General features: G+C 44.9%; 1 protein-coding gene across 2 annotated transcripts in view; it reads right to left on the bottom strand.

The window, feature by feature from the left end:
* Window positions 1-642: 642 nt before the first annotated feature.
* Window positions 643-26,655, bottom strand: part of Dera (deoxyribose-phosphate aldolase) — a 79,240-nt gene continuing 53,227 nt past the window's right edge. The window contains exons 6-8 of one of the 2 annotated variants that reach the window (XM_051173101.1): window positions 3,594-3,706; window positions 1,575-1,724; window positions 643-1,346 (exon numbers count right to left, since the gene is read on the bottom strand). In XM_051173101.1, the coding sequence (XP_051029058.1) occupies window positions 1,290-1,346; window positions 1,575-1,724; window positions 3,594-3,706 (320 nt within the window). In that variant the 3' untranslated portion in view covers window positions 643-1,289. The remainder of the gene's footprint in view (window positions 1,347-1,574; window positions 1,725-3,593; window positions 3,707-26,655) is intronic. The other variant, XM_051173100.1, reaches the window with a different exon arrangement.

The following is a 26,655-nucleotide window of genomic DNA, read 5'->3' as shown; positions in this document are numbered from 1 at the left end:
AACTGATGGATTCTTGATGAAAAGGCCATTTTAAAAAGCTCAGGTTCTACAACATGGTAGAGGTGTGAGCAAGCAAGAGCACTGGGTGGGGAGGAGCCACGGAGCAGAGCACAGAGAGCATGAGGCCGGTCAGATATCACCGCTCTGCTCCCATGGCCCTAGCTGCTTGGAGGTGACTCCCAGAAGCTACCGCAGACTCAGCAGCTAGCCTCACCTGGCCTGCGGATTATTTATTTATTTTTGTAGTCCAGGGTATCAAGTCCAAGGCCTCTCTCACAGGCACACAAGCATGCCATCCCCACACCATGGCTACTTCTCCATCATGGACTCATCTGGGCACGTGCACACGTATGTTCAGGTCAATGCATGAACGTGTGGAAAGCAGAGACCAGCCTTTGTGTGGTGCCTCAGACGCAATCTACCTGGGTTTTGGACAGAAGCCTGTAACTGCACAGTGAGTTGCATGGCCAGTGCTGGAGTCACAAGCAGACACCATCACGTGCCCGGCTTTTCCTTCCTTTTAATCATTTCAAGAGACTAAAACAACCACCATCATCAAATCAGGGAGGTGGTATCAAAACCCAAAAGTAGACTAAATAAATAAATAAGCAGAGACTTTTGCATTTAGAAATTTAGTGGTATTTACGTTTTCTCATAACATCAGAATCTCATTAGCAAAACAATTAATGAAAGAGTCCCGTCCACCACAGAAACTCAGGTGGAAAGCCAGGGAAGGGCTCACAGTCCCAGGCAGCAGAGGGAGGCTGAGTGTCACATTTTCATTTTTTATTACATTTTATTTATTTACTATGTGTCAGAGGTAGGGGGCACGAACATGTGGGTATCGCAGGACAACTTCTGGGAACCAGCTCCCCCCTCCCCCATGCAGTTACAGAGAACTGAACGTGTGGTCAGGTTTGGTAGCAAGCCCTGTTCTGTGTCGAGCCCTCTCGACTGCCCGAGAATCTTGTGTCTCAGGCTATTTAACTTCCTTTTCCCTCAGAATTTGTTAGTAGGAACACTTCATTCAGAGTTGTTTAGAGAAGACCTTCATAAAATTAATAAATGTAGGCCTCCTAATAATTAAGAGCATGTTAGCCTCACTTGACTGGAGTCCACATATAGATTCAATTGGTTTGTCTCTTTTGTTTTTGTGAGTTAGTGTCAGGGGAGATTTTAATGGAGAAAAGTCAGTTACCTATTCTTAAATTACATAACCTTGGCAATTATGCAAAAGACATTTTTGTTTTTTACTTGTTGCAAGATGCTTTTCTGGGCCGGCTTCTGCTCTAAGACATCGGAAGGTCATGATAAGCTGCGTACCGCCCGGTCACGTGATGGTATATCTAGGAGGAGAAGCCGTTTCAAGCGTTACTAATTAAGCAAACATACGCCCAAGGTAGTAGTTATCCCACTGCACAACAGTAATTCCACTTGGCACTGCATTTGCAACCCTGTCAGCAGAACTTGCACCTGACTTCTATAGCAGGTTCGGGTTTGCTTGAAGGGGGTGGAACCCTGGTTCTGAGGGGTCAACCTCCACTCCCTCCAAGGACAAGGTTGTCTCCACTCACCTGCCTCTCGATGTCTGAGAGCAGAGAACTGGCCCCTATCCGGAAGAGGTCAGGTGTCAGCCACTCGTCCCCCAGCTCCTCCTTTATAAGAGAGAGCCATGCGAGAGACTCCTTGGCAGTGCGGATGCCTCCTGCGGGCTTAAAGCCGACCTGGGGGGGGGAGAAGAGACAGGAGCCATCATTAGCAGGCTGATTTCAAAAGTGTCACCGTGAATAGACAGACTTGAGTCACACTTTCCTTCTCAGTCCGCTTCCCTTCGGCAAACATAGCTATATCAGTGGAATACTACCTGACCCTACCTGAAAACAACTTTTCCAAGACAAACAGGGCCTGGGTCACTGCTTCGGAGGGGACAAGAATGAGGGTACATCTCACCTCGTAAACTTCCACTGTCTAGACTAAACTGTACATCTGGAGAAGCCAAGGAAAGTGTCAGGAAGAAAATACACCATTGGTCTTCACTGCTTCCAACGAGCCTTCATCCTGAGGTGCAGGTCATTTGTGCCTAAAACTGGATCAGTGTGGCCACAAGGTCATCCTAATCTAACTGGCAGCTGTCCAGCAGGGAGAGCTGAGGGTCTCTTTAACTGATCTAATTGCAGGCTTCTCCTGTGAGGCCACAGGTACACAGAATTCTACAGAGCAGGCAGACCGATAGCAGACTACCCAGTAGGAGGCCGGTAAGGTGGACGGAGTCATCTGAAGGTAATAATGTGTTTTCCCTACCTGCACTTAACAATGTGAGCTCATTCAGAGGACACTCTGGGAGGTTATTTCCTCTCACAAAGGGCACAGTCCATGTAAGTCTCCAATTCCAAAATAAATCTAAGCTTCAGTCACTCACGAAGCCATAAAGACATCCCATCCCCTAGACAACCTTGAGGGAGGTTCTAGATGGCAGAAAGCAAGATACTGGTTTTTAAAAGATGCCCCTCAGAAAGAGAAGTCTCATTATATTGAACACACTCATTCATTCATACATACACACACACACTTGTACAGACACACTCGTACAGACACACACATTCATATACACATCCACATTCATGCACACACTCACACACACACCTTTTCAACTATGCAAAAAAAAAAAAAACTTCTTAGATAATTTGTGGCTAGACTAGACAAGCAACTTGAAGTGGAAATCCAAATCCAGTTTTTAAGAAACACTTCGTACACACTTTCCCTTTTACCTTTGTATGCTTCAAGAAATTCTGTGTTATTCGTCGAAAAGCTAGCATGTACCCTCCTCAGCTCAACACTCTCCCAAACAGCACATCCAACTGCCATAAAACGTTAAAAAAAATGGATATTTAATTCAAGAGCTATAGGACGGGAAGCTACCATTTCCCTGCTGTTTCGTGGTATTTCATTATTCTGTTTAATAAGTTCATCTCCTCGAGAATTTTCTCTTCACCTCATATTATTAAAAGTAATAAGTTTTTCTGGACCGGGGGTTTCCCAACAGAAAAACCAATTTATGTGTGTCCTTCAATAATGACAGGAAAAGATTATTTCCCATTATACTGCCTACTTTTCATATCACCACCACAGCTTATCATTCAATAAATGTTACTCCGAGATTCTTTCCATTCCGCGAGGAAGTTAAATTTCTGCATTAACCTGTTTTCACCGGCCAACGCCTCACCAGAGAAAGCTCTGTGTCGCAGCACAATTAGTTCCTTAAAGAACCCATTTAGGAATCTCTTGTCAGTGATAAAACTGTCTTCAGTTAATAAAAGGACAGAGTGAGTGTACATCTTGATCACACACACGCATGCACACACACACAGGCACACATGCACATGCTCCCACACTCACACTCACTGTTAATCACACGCTTCCCCCCACTGAGGTGTTCTTTTATAATGAAAGGTAAATTAAACATTTATCTTAATAAAGGCGACTCATTCACACCTTCTGCACAGGGAGACGTTATCGGTATCGTCCGGGCTGTGAGGAGGGTTATAAATAGCATTCTCTTCACTTTGAAGGGAGATTTGCTGGCAATACCGTACCTTGTTTCCAGTTTTCCAGAAGAAATCTCTAATGGCCCGTAGCATTACGATTGCTACTGGGAACGTGGCATTTACCGTTTCTTTTCCAGTAGAAGTCTTAATAAAATCTGATCCTAAAACAAAAGCAAGAAAAACTCCCAGGTTAATTAAAAACTTACTTTTATACTTAAATCACTGAAAGAAGGGAATTATGTGCAAACCTTCCCCCCTCCCCCAAATCTCCCACGGACTTTACTTTTTTGGTAATTATGTGAAAAAAACTAAATTGAAAGTCTACCTTTAAAATATTTCTGTTTATATAAGAGTCAGAAGAAAGGGAGAAGGTTTGCAAATTGCCGACTTCTGAGCACAACATGGGTACTGCAATCATATCTCCCAGCAGCAGAGATTGTCGCTACCAGGCCTGTACAAGACTGAGCCTGTCTTAATCAGTCACATGTGGGGCTCTGCCCCTCCCTGTTGAACTTCTTGCTACTGGTGTGTTCTGGGGAAGGGCGGTGCCTCTTCGGTTAGATGCCCATGGCTAACCCACCAGGCTCCAAGGGACAGTTGTAAGCCCATAGCTGCATGGCCCTGCTTAAAATCTGTGGGTCACAAAACAAAACACAAAGACACAGATGTAGGAAAGGGGCATGTAAGGAAGTTCAGATGGGGTGGGGGGGGGTGATAGGAAGGAGAATAGAGGTGAGGGTAGGGTATGAAGAAGGGTTGGGGGAGAGTGATCAGAACACGTCATACACGTATGAAATGAACATGAAAAGAAAAAAGAAATCTCAAGAATTTTATTTTTCTTCACCATCAGTTAAATTAAATTAGCCAGTCGATGGTTTCTCATACTCTGGTATTCTTGTCTCCACATTTCACAGCCAATTAAAATCAAGTTGGTTTGTTTAATGCATAACTGAGATGAATAAAAACAATTTTATGCCCTATGCTCGCTACCATGTGTCTTGACACTTTCCCACAGAACTGTGCAGCGCCTACCCACTTCCCCTCGCTCTCTCCCACCCAGTGGAAAGCCCATGGCACAGTGTGACAAGCCCAGAACTGTCACAGGCTAGTACTGATGAAGTAGAGGCCTCTCAACCAGATGAAGATTTCCTGAAAGATGGTGTACTCTGTCACAGTTTGCAGATGTTTTCAACAACTTCCCTCTCTTGGATCTTCCGTAGATTTCATTAGGGCAGCACGGGAGATAAATGGTAACTGTGGTAGGGAGGGACTAGAACCTAGGTATTTCATGGCTGTCAGAAGAGCCAGGCCCTACCACTATTACTAAGTACTTCAAGAGGATGATGAGGCACCAAAATGTTAAGTAGCTTTCTTGAAGTCACATGGTACAGTCTCTCCCTGCACCCCCCCCCAGCCATTGCCTCTGTATGTGTGCGCGTGTGTGCGCGTGTGTGCGTGTGCCTGTGTGATTTCAGCTAAAGCAGGCTGTCTTAGTTTGTCTTTTAAAACTGTCCCAATTATCAGAGGTCACACCATCAGCCCAAACAGTGAAGCCTTCCTTCAGGTGGTACCTAGCCCAGCGGTTAAGTGTTTGAAACCCAACCCATCCATGCATAGTATGGGGTCACAAGATACTGCTAGAGAAGGAAGTTCTGGAGATTTGTTTCATAGAAGGGTGAAGACCCACCATGATGACGTATGTGGTATCACATCCACATGGAGTGTGAGCTTTGGACGCTTTCACCATGAAGAAATGACAAATGACTAAAAACATATTCACAGGGATTTGACTATTACCCAAGGAATATATACATACTGAAAACATCACATGCCCACCCACTAATATGATCAATTTTTATTTATCAGTTTAAACGGATTACATTTTTGGATAAAAGAAGTCCATGTTCTCTGTCTCCACAATAGGCTGACTGACTCAGACTTTAACATACATGAGGTTGTCAGGCACACTTAGGTACAAATACACAGGCTTCCATCTAATCTGCAGAACAATGCTTAAAATTAATTTGAGTCTCTCAGAATCTATCAAAGAAACGTGGGACAGAACATAAATGAATAAACAACCTAAATTTTCCTTATTACATACACATACACCGTGAAAGTTCAAGTAGATACACCTTCATAACACACTCAGTGAAGGCTCAAGTTGATACAGCTTTGTTACACATACAGTGTAACAAGTAGATACACTCATGACACAGGGCATGAAGGTACTGCATGGGTAATAAAGACACAGCAAACCCACAACCTTGCCTTCCAAACTAGGACAACCCTAGAGGAATCACACGAAGGGTTGGGAGGAGGCCTAAAATCCAGCTCTGGTCCTCATGGTAGCCATGCAAATTCAATCTTACCCCTTTCTAGGAAGAGTCTACAAAGGGTGCTTCACAGGCATCAAAGGGGGAAATGTGAGTGAAAACACCTAAATCCCTGAAGGCTTATACAAGCACAGACGGACCTCAGTGGAGGCATTTGTGGCTGTGGCCCACAGAAGCTCACAATGCTCTAAGCGCCAGAGATCATGGGCGGTTCTGAAGGGAGCTCAGAAAACCAATGCCTGCCGAGAGAAATGCAAACAGGAAAGTGTGATCATGGGGTTTCCCAGGGTCACAAAGGCTCCTGGGAATCATGTCCTGAAAAACCCGAGGAAGGCTGGATTCCAAAAGCATTGCCTGATGTTTTTGGTGAAAGAAATTCGGAGACAGTATGACATGCAGAGTGTGCCATGGCCACTGTTCACTGTATTTACTCAGATTTACAGGGAGAAAGGGAAGAAAAGTTTAGTGGAAAGATAAACAATTTGGGCAAGAAAAGCGCCTGCATCTACTTAAAGTGAAGGACAGCAGGAAATAAGGCGATGGTAATTATAACTCTCTGTTAAGAAGATTTTCTCTGGGACAATAAGAAAGGTGCCTGGAAGGCAACCTCCTTCATCAAAAGCGCCAGAGTGCAAAAATGAAAATTCACTTAAAGGGAATGGATTGAAAAGGTAAGTCTTCAGGGTTCCCAACTCAAGAAGGCTCTTCACAGATTTAGTCACTAAGGCCAATAGAGGTCACTACAGCTACAGGTGTGTTGCAAGAGGGACAAATGGCATCTCAGGGTAGCAAGAGACGAGGTGTGTGTGTGTGTGTGTGTGTGTGTGTGTGTGTGTGTGCGCGCGCGCGCACGCTCACACACACACACATAAGTATGCCAGGGTTCACATGTGGCAGCCAGAGGACAACTTGTCAGAACTGGTTCTCTCTTTCCATCATGAAGGTTCTCAGGATTGGATGGTCAGTCTTGAGGCAAGTTCCCTTATTCACTGAGCCATCTCCCCCTAAGAATAGACTTATTGAGGACTCTTATGCCTTGCTGAAGTAACAGTCCATTTGCTGTATACAATGCCTTTCCTTTAAGCCTTCAGGATGCTCTTAAGATCGGCTTTGTGTGGTAACAATGCAGCTATTCCCATGACTTAGCACAGTGTTCCTCTCCAACCCCTTGAATCTTTATCGTGGATTTCTTATAAACATTCAGTATGGGCTTGGTCGGTGTATGTTTTTTTTTTAAGACTCTTCTTTTAATTGGTATATTTAGACCATTAACATTTAAAGTGATTATTGATTCTGTTGGAGTAATATCTGCCATGTTTATACCTCTGCCATCTGTTCTATTTTTTGTTAATTTTCACACCCCTTTTGGGTCTTCTCTGACTTATTTGAACATTCTTCATCATTTCGTTTTATTTCCTCTCATCACAGCAATTATGTTTCTCTCATATACTATTCAGAGACCACCCTGGTGCTTTTAATACACATTTTGTCATTTCATCTCAGTCCATCTTCAAACAACACTACACTACTAGGTGGGTACTGCCAGAGCCGTCACCTTTTAATGAAGGGTTCCTAAATTCTTCCTTCTCTTTGTCGAAGTCCTGCTGTCACTCAGTCAGAGCTTGTGGTCCTTCTCCCCACAGGCCTTCCTTCAACACTTCCTGTGGGGCAGGATCCATGCCCTGCCTTGCTCAGCTTTCCTTATGGACAAGGACATCACTGTACCAGAGCGCTATTGTTGAGCACTTCCCTCCAAGCACTGCTGGCCTGGTTTCTGAAGGTCAGATCACTGGAATCACTTCCCCTCTGTTGAGGTCATTTTCTTTGTCTTGTTTTCTTTCTCTGGCTTATTTCCTGTTTGCCTTTGGCTTTCTCCTGTTTGCATATGCTATGACAAAGGACTGCTTTCTTTTTCAGTCTTCCTTGGCATTCTCTGACTTTCCTAGATCTATGATTAAGACTTGCCCTTGATTTTGGAACATTTGTGGCTTTTAGACTCCCTTTATATATTTCCCCTCGCTCTCTATTCTTTCTCTCTGGTATTGGAATTATACAGGGTTATAAGTTCTGAAATTCTCCTCAAGTTTTTGGAGGTTCCGTCTTTCCTAACAACTCTTTACATTTTAGTCTGGGAAGCATCCATCAACCTATCGTCGTGGTCAAGTGGGAAAATAAGACCTGGAAGTATTAAGTATCCAGCCCAGTTTGTCCTTCCTAGAAATAAGGCACAGGAATACTGTGCACATATGCCAAATAAACAGGATGATCAGAAAGACCTGCAGAGTTCAAATTAATCCATTTAACCAGACAAATGTAGGGAAAATACATGGGTGCAATTTGTTACAGACCCCAAAAGACAGGTGAAACTGAAAGATGGGAAGGTGCGTGTGAGAACTTGGTCATCAGACAAAAGCATCAGGTGCACAAAGGATGAGACACATCCTCTACTTCAGGAAGTCTTTAGTGGAACTGATTATATAAGCAAGGCTATTTAGGGGCTGCTGCTGTTGGCCTGGGGACGACTCAGTGGAATATGTACCCAGCATACCGGAAGCCCCGGGTTCCATCAAAGCTATTGTTAACACTTCTTACATTAAAAACTCTAGAGGGTTTTGAACCTGCAAACATCTGGCGTCTGTCCTTGGGGCCCCATGAGGTCTAATCACAGGACTCTGGAGTTTGCCGATGCTACATTTACTGTCTTGGATTGGATAGTACTTGCTTTGGATATCAGGGAGAACATCTGAGAATGTACAGCATTTAGTTCAGGCATTAAGGAAACTGACTTTCATTAAATTAAAAGAAAAATCAAGATTAGATTACACAGACTAGTTTAGCAAATATATTACTCTGGTACTTTACCACTGCTGGAGAACATTGAACTCTCTGGTGGGACTAGGGAACCACACTTTCGTTTCATTTCTCATTTTAATATTCCTTTTCCTGCCCTTTGCTAAAACAAAATTACCTCAGAGAAATACAGCTGCCTTCAGAATCACCAAAAGCACAGAGCACCATTGCCTCTCCTCACAGGCCATGTGAACTTGGCCTTAGCCAACCCTACATCAGAGCATGTGTGAACCCAGCCACAGTAAACTCTACCTCAGAGCATGTGTGAACCCAGCCTCAGCCAACTCTACCTCAGAGCATGTGTGAACCCAGCCACAGTCAACTAACTCTACCTCAGAGCATGTGTGAACCCAGCCTCAGCCAACTCTACCTCAGAGCATGTGTGAACCCAGCCACAGTCAACTCTACCTCAGAGCATGTGTGAACCCAGCCACAGTCAACTCTACCTCAGAGCATGTGTGAACCCAGCCACAGTCAACTCTACCTCAGAGCATGTGTGAACCCAGCCACAGTCAACTCTACCTCAGAGCATGTGTGAACCCAGCCACAGTCAACTCTACCTCAGAGCATGTGTGAACCCAGCCACAGTAAACTCTACCTCAGAGCATGTGTGAACCCAGCCACAGTCAACTAACTCTACCTCAGAGCATGTGTGAACCCAGCCACAGTCAACTAACTCTACCTCAGAGCATGTGTGAACCCAGCCTCAGCCAACTCTACCTCAGAGCATGTGTGAACCCAGCCACAGTCAACTCTACCTCAGAGCATGTGTGAACCCAGCCACAGTCAACTCTACCTCAGAGCATGTGTGAACCCAGCCACAGTCAACTCTACCTCAGAGCATGTGTGAACCCAGCCACAGTCAACTCTACCTCAGAGCATGTGTGAACCCAGCCACAGTCAACTCTACCTCAGAGCATGTGTGAACCCAGCCTCAGCCAACTCTACCTCAGAGCATGTGTGAACCCAGCCTCAGCCAACTCTACCTCAGAGCATGTGTGAACCCAGCCTCAGCCAACTCTACCTCAGAGCATGTGTGAACCCAGCCTCAGCCAACACTACCTCAGAGCATGTGTGAACCCAGCCTTAGCCAACTCTACCTTAACAAGTGTGAACCTGACCACTGCCAACCCTACCTTGCTGTGCTTAGCTTAGGAGTCAAAACTTGAGGAGAAAATATCTCACCATCAGCATAAGCAAGCCATACAACCAGTCCACAAATTTGACGAGAGGAGCTAATGACTAAACTAGGTGAGGAAAGGTCTGAGGTAGTCAGAAGTACCACGATAAACAGACTCAACTATGAGGAGTTGGAGTTACAATTAATAATAAATGCGCTGCGTTACATAAAACTGTAATTCTTATTTTCCTAATTTGGCACCTTTAGCACAATTCTTTTTTTTTTTTTGTGGTCTAAGGCTACTCAAAGCTTTTCTGCGGCCTGTAATTACAAGTCTCCATGGTACAGTTTCATTAAAAACTTTCATTAAACAACAGCTGCCCTTGTATATGGTCTTCTAATCAATTTGGTCAAACAGAATGACTTCTAATCAGCTGTTGATAAAAATAGAAGATGAAATTTTAATTCTAATAGATTAACCACAAACTCAAGACAGTCTTCAAAATCCATCTAACTCTATTCTCCAGTGGATTTAATGACTATTCAGCAACTCATTACTAAATAGAACAAGACGAACATTTTCCAGTTCATTAAAGAAATGTACTATGTATTTTTGCATTGTCCTCATGATTCGTTACAGGGAGTCTTAATTACAAGATAATGGATAATGGTTATTAAATGCAGACTGCAGTAATGAAGCCCTATTCATTTGCGAGCCTCAGAGACTGCAAGGAGAGGAAAATAAAATTACTAGCTTCAAAAGATTAACGGATCAAATTATTATTCAATTTTCAAAATCTCATTCAGACTTCATAGAAACAAGAAGAGATTAAAAACTAGTATTAAGACCAAAGTAGTACATTTACAAAAATAATATCTTAGGGCTATTGCTGCATAATAAGCTTCAGATGTGATTATATTTTAAAGTATAACTAACAATGGAAAAACATACATTTTTATTTCCTGAACAAATCTTATTTATGATACAGGCAGTTTCTAGTAAGATCTGAAAGCCTTGGTGACTATGGAAAATGTGTTCCAATGCACAAAAGGACAACACAATGGAAGATATTATTAACATTGTGTGCTTTACTAATGAAAAATAGGACTTAAGCTCAGCAGCTGCTGGAGAGAGCTTGTCCCTAAGTGGAAGTCGCATGGACCCTAGAATAAGAGCTCCCAAGCACACTGCTCATTAGCCCCGTGTTTTCCATTACTCCCTGAGAAATCACCCATTAAAGGTAGTGGGGAAATTTTGTACGGTGATTCTAACACTAATTTACACTTACAATCTGCAATGAGATACTTCTTAAAATAAACAATGCATAAAAATATAAGGCAGCAGATTAAAACCTATTAGGCTCGTTTGTTCCATATGAGCTTAAAAATAATTTAGGGTGAGATAAAAAGATCCAGTTTCGTGGCTGAAGAATGTCTAAGGATGAAGCTGGAAGCAGCTGTGGGATGCTCATCTTCAATGTAAGAACACAAAGGCGTGTGCATATGATCCACATATCTTCTCGTGAGAGAAAAAGGGAAATGTTTGGAAAGAGAAAGACAGAAACAGAGACAGACAGAGACAAAGAGACAGAGAGTCTTAAAGAGAGATAGACAAAGGAGAAAGGGGGAGGGGAGAGGGGAGGAGAAGGGGGAGGGAGAGGATCTTTTCTCTCCAGTTCATTCTTTCTCTCAGAATACACAGCAGAGGTAACGCTCTTCACTGTGTCCAGTCCATCACAGGCATCACAGTCAGTAGTAAGGCATATTCAAACAGAAAGCAACCACAATGTCACAGTTGGAGAACGCCTGATACACCAAGGGTAGGCCTAGCTCACGGTACGCACACTCTTTGCAGTTGGTCTGCACTTAGCGTGATGCAAGATGGTGCGACTCACCATGGAGTGTGGGGTGGAACACCTGACCGAACCGTCCTTGGTAACTGGCAGTGTTGTGGGAGGCTATCTAAACAGCAGCACTAACCATTCAAAGCGCGCTGGCAGCAACGGTCTGGCTGGGGTGTGGCTCAGTTGGTAGGCTGACTGTCTGGCATGGTTTGGTCCCCAGCACCACATAAAGCCACACCCAGTGGCACACACTTACAGACCAGCTCTGGGGAGGCGGAGGCAGGAGCATGTGGAGGAGAAGGGCTTCTCTGGCTTCACAGCCGTTCTGGCTAACATGAAATCTCCATGTCCAGCTCCACTTTGAAGGGGGCGGGGGCTTTAAGTGATAGCTTTATATACCAGAAGCATCTTTTAATTTGAAATATTTGGTTTGTTTAAAATAAATTTCAGAACTGTAACAACACTGGAAATGAGTACGTAACCAATGCAAGTAGCCCCTAAGAATGGGTTTCATATGCGCAATCTTGCAAACGGAGCTGAGTTTTGTTGTTTTACAGATTTTGAGAAAGAAAAGCTTTATTTAACTCAGTGGCCAACTTGATTTGCTTAGCATTTTGAACTAAGAATTGCAATGGCACACACCAGCTGCCCCTCAGATGTTCTTTGCTCTACACAGCCCCTATGTGTGTATGTATGTAATATGTATATTGTTATCAGTCCAGAAAATATGTTAAGAATTTTCAAACGCAAACATCGGAGTTCCAGACAACAAATGCTGCCATTTTAAGGCCTCGCTCTCTTTGCCCCCTTCTGAGTAAGGCTGTTGAGGAAGGAGAGTCCTGGGGACAGCTGTGACAAAAACACAGACCCCTCAACAGGCAGCGAGTCTCCCTATTTCTGGACATTCCCCCCCTACCCCCCGGTGTGGACTAATGAAAAAATTTAAAGTAGAAACTTAAGAATGGAGAAGAGGGTGAGTTCACAGGGAGAAGTGAGCAGACAAAGGAAAACAGGATTGTGATCAAAGACCCTTCCAAGGCCATCAAGGCTAGTGGCGGGAGCCCCAGGCACATCTCTGGGGCGGCCACGTTGCCTCAGACAATGTGACAGCTCACCATCTTGGGCCCCCGGGGACTTAAAATGAGCATCCACACTGAGATGTGAAGAAAATGTAAACCATACAGTGTTTTGAAAACAGTACAAAAATACACTGAAAAATTTTTCTCAGTAACGTTAAAATTGATCACATACTAAAATCCAGGTGGCTGTGAATTAGCTCAGACGCTTCATTCCGCTTAAATTTTGGTTGTTTAAGATACATTTCAGGACTGTAACAATTCTGGAGAATTATAATAAAGCCTCATAACGTCTGTGGTGGTGTGAATAGGAATGGCCTCTACAGACCCATGGGTTTGAGTGCCTGGCCCTCAGGGAGTGCCACTATTTGGAGCTGTGGCCTTGCTGGAGGAAGTGTGTCACTGTGGAGATGGCTTTGAGGTCTCGGATGCTCAAGGCTAGCCAGTGTGACACAGTCGCCTGCTGCCTGCAGATCAACACGCAGGGCTCTCAGCCCTTCCCAGCGCGTGTCTGCCTACACACTGTCATGCTTGCTATGGCAATAATGGGCTAAAACTGTAAGCCCGCCCCAACGAAATGTTTCCCTTTATTAGAGTTACCATGGTCACAGTGTCTCTCCATAGTAATAGGAACCCTAAATGCGAGAACTTCCCCTTTCTTTTCATTTGACTAGTGGCACTTTAAAAAACTCTTGCATTTGCTATCTCTGTTAAACAGTACTAGTGTAAAGCTTCAGTGAGCTACCAAGGCATGGACTCTCTGAAGACGAAAAATGGGCTGCTCACTGAGGCAGGGCCAAGGCACCTGTCAACGAGAACACGGGGCAGACTTAGTAGACTTCCTAGGGGAGGGCTTACCTTCTCTGAGGAGCAGATGGGAGGGGGAACTGGGATTGGAATGTAAAAAAAAAAAAATGAATAAAGATATGTTTGTGGGACAGAGAGGGGAAAAAAATGCTGCTCTCTTAGACCAATGTCAGATACACATTGGTTTACAACTGCTAAGAGAGGACAGTGGTTACAGTGCTTGTCACACAACCACGAGGACTGGAGTTTGGATCCCCAGCAACCTGTCATTGGTTGACATGGTCTCCATGTGCATTGGGATCCTCCAGTGCAAGATGGCTACATTAGCCAAACCCTGGAGCCCTGGATTTGACTGAGATAATACGGTGGAATAAGATAGAAGAGTAATGGATGGTGATTGGAGACAACAGCCCCTGGCCTTCATATACAAGTACTCACCTATGCATTCCTACCCACCCAATACAAAAACGTGCACACACGCACACATGCACACACAGGCACATGCACACGCACACACAGAATTGGAAAAAGGAACCAAATGCAAAAGAATGCGGCAGTCAATACAAAATTTGCAGCAATCAAAGATGTCTGAATATCCTATGAGCAAAAGTTAATTACAATAAAATGTGCAATTTCTGGCACACGCATTCATGCTATATCATGTGACTTCGCTGCAGCCTCAGGCAGGTCTGAACACACAGCACATGCCCTTTATACTGTGCAGGCATGTAGTTGCAGCACAAAACACCAACAAATGCTGCCAGGAAGATCTCAGCTGGGACGGGAGGCAATGAACGTTATTCGCTGTAGTGGTTTTTCCTGCGAACATCAGGGTTTCCACTCTCAGAGATGTGCTATGGTTTAATGACAGAAAACAAAGACTTTACATACTTTTCTGCCTTTATGACTAGCATATAATTGTCAACTTAGCATTATCCTTACATTACATTGTGCAAGAATGTTTTATTTTAAAAACTGTTTTAGTTGATGACTTGTGGTTTATTTTTTTAAAAAAAAGTGATTTTTAGCTTGGGGTTAGGACCGAATTTCCAACCATTTCTGAAATGGCCCTAAACATCCTTCTGCAATTTCATGTTATAAACTCAACTCTGAAGAAACATTGAAATGCTCAACTAATTCATCCAAGAATTGACCCCTTAAAATGAGAAAAGCACATCTAAGTAGTTAATATACAGGTATAATTTTGTATTAAGCAATTATAAAACATGCAAACCAAAAATTGTTTTACAAAACACATTTCTATTTTTTTAAAAAAAATCAGTAAATGTTTGGCTTATTTATCTACTTTATAGACTTTGATATTTGGAGTTGTATATTTTTTTTTCCAGGTAAGGAGTCAGAAGCTGAAAACATTTAGATATATAAGAATAAGGCCTCTGACAATATCAAACTGCCCTCTCTGACCAAGAATGGGATTCTGCTCCCAATAATAGGGGCATGGAAACTGCTGGAAATGGTCAAGACAAAGAAAGTTTTTTAAATTTGTTTTTATTTTTAATTATGCTGTGTGGAGGAATTCATATGCATGACTGCAGGTGCCCAAAGAAGCCAGAGATGTCAGATTGCCCTGGAGCTGGAGTTACAGGAGGTTTTAATCTGTCCACCATGGGTGGTGGGAATGAATCAGGTCCTCTGCAAGTACAGCCATCATCTTAACTGTTGAGCCGCTTCTCCAGCCCTCTTTATTTTGCAGACTTAAAAACTTATTTATTATTGGGGAGTGGATAGGTGTGGATTGGTGTGGTGTGTGCAGGCGTGCATTTGCAGAGCAAGTGTGGGTGGTTGGGGTAACTTTGAAGCTGGTTCTCTCCAACCACCATGGGTTCCCAGACAAAATTCAGGTTTGGGAGGCAAGGCTTGTACCAGTGAGCCATTCTGCTAGCCCCACAAGATGATTCTTTGTGGGACCTCACTCCATTAGTGAAGGTTCCCCTCAAGTTACATAAATGATATTCTCCCTTGGACTGAGGTTACAAAGAATCTTTATCTCTACCATGTTTTAGAGAGAGCCACAGCTAAGTACTCAAATTGCTCATCCAGACCTTTGTTCTCAGCAGCCACGTCTATCACTCATAATTGCCTGTTAATGCTAATCCAGGGGAGCCAATGCCCTCTTCTGGTGTTGAGGGAACCTACACTCATGTGCACATACCTGCTACACAGACACACGATTAAAAATAAAACAAGAAAGTGTTTTAGACCATCACAGAATAAAAGCACTGACCTATACACACCAAATTTCAGGTAACAAATGTATACAAATCAATGTGCTATGGCTCTGGCCAGCCCCCTGGAGCTGCCCACCCAGCTGTAAGGACTGATTAGAACAGACAATGCCCCCCAGTGATAAGATGACTTTGAAGACTTCTTAAAATGACAACACCATGTCTAGCACACACACACACACACCCCACACACACATTTGTGGTGAGGGAAGAGGTAAAAGGAATCTCCATGCAAGGTGAAAAACAACTGGGTTATCACTCCACTGTGGTAAAGAAGAGCAAATGAAGGCACATTTTAACAAAATAACAAGCAGGCCATGCTTCAAACAACTGAATCTCATTCTGATTGTGCTTCCTACTGTCATGAGCGAGTTTGGAATGTATAGTATATATTAACATTAAAAGTCAGGTATGCTTGTGTGGAATCTATTAGCTCGAGAGAAAATTACTCAAATTGAAGAAATAGCTGCTTAAAATGGATTTAGAAATACGTTTTACTGAACAAAGCAAGCTGGAAAATTAGGCTACTTTATCAGGATTAGAAAGTGCTATGAATTTTAAACACAAAGCTTTTAAAAACAATGCGGTACATATTTGAGATTATCATACCTCAATGTCATCATAAATCTTTTTCTCCCCAACAACTGATGATGAGTCTGGAGAGTTACTTTGCACAGTGGCTTGCCTTTCACAAAGGAAGCTGTGTTCACTTTGCTGTGGGGAGCTTTATCTCAGGGCCATGATTCTGAAACACCTACAGAACTCCTAGGCCTCCCATTAGCAGATCTAGAGATGGAAGAGCCACGCAAAGGCTCCCAGAACAAAGCCCTTGCTGTACAGGGCTCCCTGGTGGCCACCTGCCCTGGTCCCACTCACCCGCCGTTCACAAAGACAACGCTGATCCCAACTTATTTTCAAGTCAAAAGCCGCGTCTATTTTACAGCTAGTCACACCTTCCCTTTTATCTGCATTCCTTTGCTCTCAGTTACCATCAGAGACTGTGGTTCTCCCAGAAAAGAGGGCCATTCGGGTGAAGAAGGAAGTGGGAAGGCCCCGAAAATCTCTTCTAATGGATGGGTACAATCAGAAAAGGTCACCAGAAACTCTGTGACAGTTGGTCTGGTGGATCATTTTTAAAGTCATCCCAAGATTCCTGAAGACAGGGCTGGAGAGATAGCAAAGCGAATGAGAGTACATATCACCCTCGCAGGGGACCCAAGATCAGTTCTCAGCCGCAGGTCAGCAGGCACAGGACTCACAACCTGCAACTCCAGCTCCAATGGACTCAGGCTACCTTCCTCGTAGGTCATCACTTTTACCTTCTGATATGCATTTAGTATTCTGAACAATACCTGTAGGACTGCAGTTGAGCACAGCCATTATTTCATCCTCTAGGGTACATGCCAGGTATTCAGACCCATATATTCTGTGGATCTCGGTGGCTTTATTCAATGTCAAGGCCCACAGAGTATACACGGATAACTTTTTATAAAACCCAGTGAGGAGGAAAAAAAAAAAAAAAAAAAAAAAAAACTCAACTGCTAAATTTCTTATCAAGATGGGAAGCAAGATTTGCAGCAATAACCTATAAAGGAAAAGACACTCGGGAAGGCAGACAAGCAACACGGCCCCACGTCTGGAAGCCCACTGACTTGTCCTTTGGTCACAAAAGGCCTTGAGAAGAGTTTCTGTGCTGCTCTGGCCCAGTGCTTTTCTTTATGTATCTAATGCCTGGAAACTAATGATTGTAAACCTTTATAAGCAAGAAGATTGAAAGAGCATCGTAAGATGCACAGAGTGGTCCAATTGTGACCTTTTCACTGTAAACCCTCAGCTGTGTGGCTGGGAAGGCGGCTCAGTGAGTGACGCGCTCCTGTGCAAGGACAAGAGTTCTACCCCTGAGCGCCCACAATGCAAATCACCTGTGGTGTCCTGCACCTACTGTTCAGTGCTGAGGTGGCAGCGGCGGGCAGATGGATCCCCGAGGCGCGCTGCACAGCCAGCCCAGATGAACTGGGGAGATGCAGGTAGAAAGTGAGAGACCCCCTCCTCAAAAGAACATGGTGGGAATGACTGAGGAAGATACCGGAGGTCTGCTCTGCCCTTCACATATGTGCACACCCTCACAGACACATGCACACTCATGAACACACATAGAGGCACACACACTGAGATGTGAATTTTAACCTGACACTCTAGTGTTCTAATCAGCCTCTCAGTAAAGCATCACTGACCCTAACGCATCAGGAAGCGCCACCCGTGGGAGCAGCTGAGGGCTACCCCAGATCACGTGGCCCACACCTACTCTCACTAGAGCCTTGGGGGGCGGCAGCGGCCGTCACCGACGAGGATGCCAGCAGCACCCACTGGAGCTGAACGCTCTTGTAAACTTTTTGTCACGAGTGAGATCTGAACAGAGGCTTCTTTACTGCAACATCTGGGCTTTTAATACCACAGTTCTTTCGGCTTCCCACACCAGACAACTTGCTGCTCTGCAGAATCACCCTCTGTCAGCTCTGGGCTCTAGTCCTCCTCTTCCTACCTGGGACACTGCAATTGCCATGGTGTTCCTTTCTATGTTTATCGCAAGCACAAGACTGGAGCTGCGGCAGCCAGCTTAGCACCGTGAGGCAATTACCTAGACAATACGAGCACTGCCACAGCAGACACAGGCACCTCACACCGGTGACTGCCTGCACCTCCAGGCTAGCTCTGGAAGCCGTTCTGGGCAAGTTCTGTGTGACATGAAACCATAAGGGACCGTCCATCTGCTGGACCATCTACTTTTGTTCTGCATATCTGGAAGTTCATTGACTCAACATGGGGTCACTCACAACAGGTGTCACATTCTGGGGTTGTGTTCACGATGTCGGTTCCCCTGGCACACCTATGCTCGGCTCTGCCTCACTCATGCTTACGCAGGCCCCCAACTCCCCACTCCGTCTCCACTGAAAAGTCAGCTAGAAGAAGCAAGGTCCAACTGAATAAACGACGGGAGGGAAAGCAGAAGGCAGGGGCTGAGGGGGCTCTTAATGCAGTGCTGGGGAAGGCTGGCAGGCCGGAGCCACAGCGCAGCGGGGTTGCAGGGCATCTACTGGAGAGCAGAGAAAGGAGGCCCTTCAGAACCCTCCGTGTGGACAGCTCCTCCAAGCCGCCAGAGCTGCTGATGAGCAGGGGGGATCCAAGGCTCCGCATCAGCAGAAAAAAAAAAAAAAAAAAAAAAAAAAATGGAGGAAGAAACTAAGATGGAGTGTGCAGAATCCAAGCGAGGAGACACTGGACCTGAAGGACCTAAGACTGTGCATCTCACTCTTGGAAGCTGGTGACTCCCCATCCTGCTGCAAACAAACCACAGAGCCCAGGGGACAGGGTGGCCTTAGCAAATACGCAATGCTCTCAGGGAGAGTCTCATACTGGGATGGCTTCATCATTTTGCTGAGCCAAGCGTAAGCTGGACTTGGAAGGACTAATATCCCCTGTGGCCCATCGTACATAGGATTTAGATTTGAATGTAAACGCCCGTGTTTGTGTGTTCAGGACCTGAATGTATACTGGGGTAGAGAGGAAGAGGAGGTCGGGGGGGGGGGGTGATGGAAAACAAGCAGTGTGAAAGTGGGGGGGGGGGCAAAGACAAACGGACAACTTGGGGAGAGGAACTGGAAAGCAAGGGAGAAGGACAGCAAAGGTTGGAAGAAATAACAAAGTGCAACGGAAGTGTAATCCTTTATATGGTATACCAGCTTTTAAAAAAATGGCCGTAATGGACACACTTCCTGAGCCACTCTATAGGTACATAGGAAAACTGATTTGTTTAATTACTTTATTAAGCACTTAGCATTCACTATGTAGCAAGCACTGTTTGAGAAGCTTTGTAAGTGACCCTGCACACCTTTAAACAACAACAAAAAGCAGTCCTGTGACACACTGTAACTCTACTACTGTCATCTTCCTAGAAAAGCCTCTAAGCACCCCCGGGAGAAGTCACATTTTAAGGCTAAAGTAGCCAAGAAGGAATTTCTAGAAACCAGGTGACTGTTCCCAGCTTTGGGGATGTTTCATGATCCCTTCTGCCCTACTAGCCAGTATGAATACGTGTTATGTCCTGTACTTGGTGATGATAGACAGGTCTCTGGCCCTGGATGGGCGCTACTCCCAGCGGAGAGGACTGAGGGATGCCAAGCCATGCAATGAGGAGCCAGAAAGAAGTCAGGAGACGAGAGGGCACCAGGGCGGGGTCCCCATCCTGCAGGGCACAGGGCAGGGTCCCCATCCTGCAGGGCACCAGGGCGGGGTCCCCATCCTGCAGGGCACCAGGGCGGGGTCCCTGAAGAAGGCTGTTGTGCTAGCTCCACACACAGCCCGGGCTGCTCCTCACACTCAGTTTTGGCTCTGCAGCCCTGACCCTCATCACAATTTCAGTTGATGCAGCTGAACAAATCTGGGCAACTCTCTCCTCTCCTTCCCTGGCACTGCCAGGCTATGGCAGTGTCAACTGTGGTCAGTCCAAAGGAAATGCTCTGTTCCTCTTCCTCTGAGTGAGTGAATGCTGCAACCTACCTTCATGGGTGGCGAAGAGGCAGGGAGCAGGAAGGGTCAGAACCTAGCGTCGCCATTTAATGGATGTGTGTTTTATGAGACAGTTCTCTCTCACCATAACAAAGGTTGGCCTAGAGCTAATTATCGCAGCCCACATTGGCCTCAAACTCATGACAATCCTCCCAAATCCTAGCATTACAAGCTGAGCCACCATCCTCGCCCAGCTCGGACTTTTTAAAAATTATTACTAAAATATGCTTGAGTTTTACACAGCTACTGTCACATACTAACTGAATATGCTATCTCCTCCTAACAGGTGTAAATTCTCACAGACTTCAATTATGAGGCTTGAACACACAGAATTTCAGACACAGCAATAGGGAACAACATTTAAAGCTACTGCAGGAGGGATTTTCTAAAATTGTCCCACTTAACAGCTACATTACAGTCTTAAGAGTTATGAGTTCACTGTAATCGTGTCTGCTCAAACATTTATCCTCCCACGGAGCACAATTTTCTGTCTCTAGGACCCGACAGGATCTAGAGAGTTTTGACTCTATTCGTGGCCTGGTATTAATAATGAGGACGACAAAAACTTTGTCAGTCTAAAGCAAGTTGGAACATTGGCTTACACAGAAGGTCACGGATTCATATTTCTACAAACCTTGTTTGCTCTTTAAAGTGTCGCTGCATTTACTTATTTCTTTATTTATCGTTCATGTGGAGGTCAGAGAACAATGTGCAAGAATTACTTGCTTCCTTCCAACACATGGGTTCTGGGGACTGAGCGCGGTCATCACCCTTGGCAGCAAACACTGGCTAAGCCCTCTCAGCAGCCCCATAATGCACATTCTTCCATAGAAGCAAGTCTACCCTGGCCGGCAGGGGCATATGGTACTCAGCAGTGCCGCCCCCAAAGTCCATAGCCCTTGACAACCTTCGTTAAAAAGGATGGTTCTGGAATATTGCTTAGCCAACATAACACAGTAACCTGATTCCAGATGGAGTCCCCAAACACAAGCTTCTGTCTCCCCTTGATTGTGGGGCACTGATCTTCAGGGGAATCTCTCAACTTTGCTGACCTGGGAGCAAGCCCCGGTCATCCCAAACAGAGGCAGTTGACTTTACTATGGCTGTGTTTTCTCAAGTCAACTGCTCGAAAAGAAAGAAAACTAGATTTCAACTTCCAATCTGTCTTTTAGCAAATTGAATTTGAGCTCCATAGAGCAGGAAACCAAATTCTCAGCAACTCTGTTTCTTCTTTAATCATCCCCGTGCTCTAACTCTTAAAACAGGTCCCTCCCCTTGCCCCTCCCCTGCACTGAGACACATACACAGATGATCTTTATAAATCAATGGTTCAAATCTGGATCCCACAAACTCCAGAGGCAAGCTTGATCTTCATGTACAGTAGGGTTTCCTTTAATTCTTAAAAGAAATATAGACAGCAATTAGCCTCGACTTTCTGAAACAGGGCTTTTATGAAGGACAGCCCGTTATTTGTTGTCATTATATGAAGAATGCATTTCTAGACATCCTTTTGTTTTAAAGGAAAACAGGCATGACTGCAGAAGCTGATAATACGCGAGGAAGGCCGACATTCCTTCACTTCCCTAGCGCAGAGGACACTGAGGGGCTTCTCTTATCTTCACTAGCTTCTAGGTTTCCGTTTAAACGTATTAACGAACATGGAGAACTGTAGTATTTACCTGTAATCTTGTAGTAATGGATCCGGGAAGCAGGAGACTTCTGGGTTTATAAAGTAGAGGAGACTGGTGGACGAGGCTATCACAGAGCAGTAAAGCATTCTGTGATTTTATTTGGTTTGGTTTGGTTTTCTGTGGCGGTGCCCTTCATCTTACATGAGGTCTCTGGGGGAATTATGTGAGGTTTTTTTTTTTTTTAATCTCTCCTCTATTTGTATCTTTGAATATTCGGTGTTAGACTCAGATCCATGTTATCTGCATGCATTAAACTACTAGTTGACAGCATAGATAAACCAAGTGCATTTTTCTAACTTTAATTATTAAGTTGAGCAGTTTAATAATGCAATTCTCCAGCCGAGAAATGGATTGTGTTCCAAAGTTCAGAAATGTGTGGTTGGCTGAAATCAAAATGTATTTGTTGAGATACATGCCAGGCAAGCCCAGAATCCGAGTCGTACTCCTACAGAACATAGTACTCAAGCCACAAAGAACCCCGAGCACCCGTGGAGCTTTCAGCAAAAAGGTGTTTACTCAGGACGCAGGAGTGTCAGCGGAGTCCACCGCTGCAGCTGGTCAAAACACCGTCACTGACAAGGCTGGGGCTGAGGCGGTCTGAGTTTCTTAATCCCAGCATCTAGAGAATGAGGTGAGTTCGAGACCAGCCCAGGTTAGACCACACTTCTCCTGCAGCATGCAAGCCATATGTGGCTCTGGGAAACAGGACACAGGACATGCCATCCTTAAGACCCTCTTCACACTGCCCTGCCCTTCTCAGCGGTTCTTCCTCTTGACACCATCACCCTTCCATAGCCTCCCCCAGAGCAACTCTATTATTGCTGGGTTATGCATAGGCACAGTTGGTTCAGAAATTACTGGGGAACTGCTGAGGTCCTACCTGCCTTGAGCTCCTGAAACAGGGTCCTAGCACCTTCAAGAGGATCAAACTATGGGCTATGGCAGCACATACCTTTGTCTCACTCTGTGTCAGTGAGTGAGTATACGTTTTTCTCTGGCCTCTGTCTGAGCTGTTCTTTTCTCTGAGTCATTTGTCTTAAACTAAATGAACAAATAAATAAAACAAAACAAAACAAAAAAAAAACAATAAAAAAAAATCACCATACTTTTTCATTCTAGCCTTCAAGGACCAAACAAAGATTAATGGTAAAGTCTACTTGATCACAGGGAGGAACTTGGTCACATCCTGGGAATCTGGTGTTTAAAATCAAGGCAGGAATAGGATGAGCAATAACTACGCCTGCGTGTGTGGTGCTGGCAAGAACATGAGATGAGAAATGAACTTCAAACATAACTTCAGCAGAAAAATACACTTAATAACCTTTCAATTTAGGAAATGCCAACTGTACTGGAAACACCTGAAAGCAGTTTTAAAGATTTCTATTTTATGGCTTGGAAAGGCATTATAATATTGAATACTGCAGAATAAGAATGCAGAACAATTTCTAGCCATCTGATGTGCAGGCTGAGAAAAAGCCTCAGCATGTGATGGATGTAATGACAGGGTCGTTGCAAAAGCCAAAGTAACGCACATTCTTTTCCTTTTATTAAAAAATAAACAGGCATATTTTAATTATTCACTAGGATGCTAATATCAAGCCAGTGTGATGACAGTGAACATTCTACCAACAGCTCTCTGCTACTCCGGTGCAACATGATGTACGTTCTCGCCCATTCCGTCGACTATTTGGAGTCTCCCCCCTCAGTTGTCCCTGCCCAATTTAGCAGCCTCTAAGCCCAGGAAGCTTGCTTTCCCATGTCCTGGTGGTGACGAATTGTTCACCAAAAGCAAACGAGTACATTACTCATTCTTGGGTCACTGGTGAGAAAACATCATCCTGAGGATTGGGGTAAAAGCGTGGTCCGCCTCTCCCTCCTCCGTCACTACAGCACTGGTGCCAGATCCCCATGTGGGATTACACACTGGACAGGGCTCATGTATTCTAATAGAAAATGGCCTCCTATCTACCCGGATGGCTTTTGCTAGATTTTTAAAAACTATTACTGTTTTCCCTTGTTACATGAGCAGAGAGGTAAAAGGACGGCCAGTCCGGGCCATCCACATTCTTGGACTGCAAACAAGCTAGCTTCTCCCAGATTCCATGTCCCAACAAAACCACACTCTGTTGTCTTGCCTCTTTCTCCTCCACTGAGCCCCTGGTGGCCAGCACCATTCCTAAACAGGTAATTACACACCACACGGGACTGCATACATGTATTTGACTCCACTCTCTACTGTGATGGATTACAACCTAACACTATTAGCTGGGCAAGCCTTCTCCCGGCGGCTGCTACTGTAAGGGTATTTTATCACCACAGAAGCACAACGGGACGATGCCCCACAGCCACCTCTGCTAGCCACATGCCACCTCTTCCCCACACAAACTGGAGCAGCTCTGGCTCTGGTACATCGACACAACACAGACCCAGTGACTTTCCACTTGAAAGGCCTTCCTTCACATCTGTCCCTTAAAACCCTCACAAGAGCCACCGGCTTTGTGAGTTCCTTTGACTCCCTCAAAATGGGTTAGCTGGAAGAGGTGCATGGAAAAGGTGTCCCTGTGGCCCCTTCATTCCCACACAGCAAATCAAGCACTCTTTAACTTCTACAGCAAACTAGGAGATGGGGTACCTTTTTACATCCAGGGACCATGACACTCACGTTTCCATCCCCAGTTTTCTCTTATGAGCCTTCTCTCAGTACTAGAGTAGCAGCTTGCAAACGTGGTAATCTCATTAAACGCTTTCCGGATAAGCCTTAGGAGGGAAGAGCATCCCCGGGTGTCTACATGGCAGAAGGGTATTGCCTTAGTTAGGGTTTCTACTGCTGTGAAGAGACACCACGGCAACTCTTATAAAGGCAAACATTTCACTGTCGTAGCTTACAGTTTCGGAAATTTAATCCATCACCATCACGGTGGGACGTGGCAGCGTGCAGGCGGATGTGGTGCTGGAGAGGTAGCTGAGAGTCCTACATCTTGTAGGCAACAGGAAGTGGACTGTCTCATTGGGCATGGCTTAAGCATATATGCATACTTAAAGCCCACCCCCGCAATGATGCACTTCCTTCAACAAGACCACTCCTACTCTAACAAGGCCACCCCTCCTAACAGTGCCATTCCCTTTGGGCACCATTTTCTTTCAAACCACCACTGGTAACCCTCCACCCTTGAGTAGCCACCTTCCCCCCGCCCCCCCACCCCCCACCCCCCACCCCCCCACCCACCCCCCCCCACCCCCCCACCCCCGCCTACAGGATCAAACCCTCACTTCACGGTCCCTGCACTCCTCAAAACAGCTCAGGACTGGGCAAGACCCCACACAAAGTCCACATTTAACATGTGCAAGATGGGAGGAGGAAAACTGCACTACAGAATGGCTGACAAGGGCCTAGCCTTGGGACTGCACACTGTACTATAGGATGGCTGATGTGGCCCAGCCCTTGCCTTGGCCTAAAGAGCAGCTGACCCCTCAGGCCCTTGCATCTCAAGGAACAGTGGTTCAAGTCTGCCCAGCAAACAACGTATGAAAACAGCTGTGGAATGACCAACTTGTTCCAAGCCTGAGATCATCTCTAACAGCAGAACTGCAAGGCTGGGAAGAAAGGTGCCTGTCCTGTCTCCCTTGTACTCTAGGTTGGGGGTTCAAGACCCTGCCTGCCTGACATCGGCACCCAAGCCATTCTATAACTACTTAGGAAGCACTAACAATCACCACGCCCATTTCCACCCAGGACCAGAAGAAATCAGCATTCCTGCAGCTGGACATGTCAACAGTTTAATCCGGAAGCCCTGCCAAAGAATCTTGGTCTAGATTGTGTCCTCTTGGTAGGTTAGCTTCGATATGGGTTTATATATTTTAGTTCATCGTGAGTTTAGCCATTTTGTAGTTCCTATTTTTCTCACTATAGAATGAAAGGTTGGAGGTTAACAAACTCTTTTTAAAAAACAAACAAAAACATTATTTTGGCAAATATTTTTTTCTGATTAAAGATTTATTTTTATTTTACATGCATGGGTAGATATATGTCTATGAACCATGCGGCTGCCTGTTGGCCATGGAGGTCAGAAAATGGCATTGGAGTCCCTGGAATTTCAATTACAGATGGCCACACACTGCTGTGTGTGTGCATGCCGGGAACAGAACAGCATCCTCTGCAAGAGCAGCAAGGGCTCCTAACAACTGAGCCACCAATCCCACCCCTAATTTTCTTACACACGGTTTACAGTCCTGACAGTTTCCCAAGCATTTCAACCTAAACTATCTATCTATTTACATAACCAGGGACTGAACTCAGAGCCTTGTACAAGACAGGAACTCCGACCAGGGAGCCCTATCTCCAGGCCCTCACAGTTAACTCACAAGCAATTCCTGTAATCTCCAACTGGCAAATCACAGGGAAACTAAAGAACAAGTAAAGATCTTTTTAGTGACTTAACACACAAAAATGTTGCATGCTCCATTCCAACCTGAAGACCATATTTCCCATTTGCCTAACTAGCTTCTGGGAAGACAAAAATTACATACGAGATCACCAAAGTTTATGGACTTTTTTAAAGCCACGTTAAAATTTA

This window comes from Phodopus roborovskii, unplaced genomic scaffold (genome assembly GCF_943737965.1).
Source record: "Phodopus roborovskii unplaced genomic scaffold, PHOROB, whole genome shotgun sequence".
NCBI classification, from domain to species: domain Eukaryota; kingdom Metazoa; phylum Chordata; class Mammalia; order Rodentia; family Cricetidae; genus Phodopus; species Phodopus roborovskii.
Note: the sequence above shows the minus strand (reverse complement) of the source record. Positions and strands in the feature narration are given on the sequence as shown.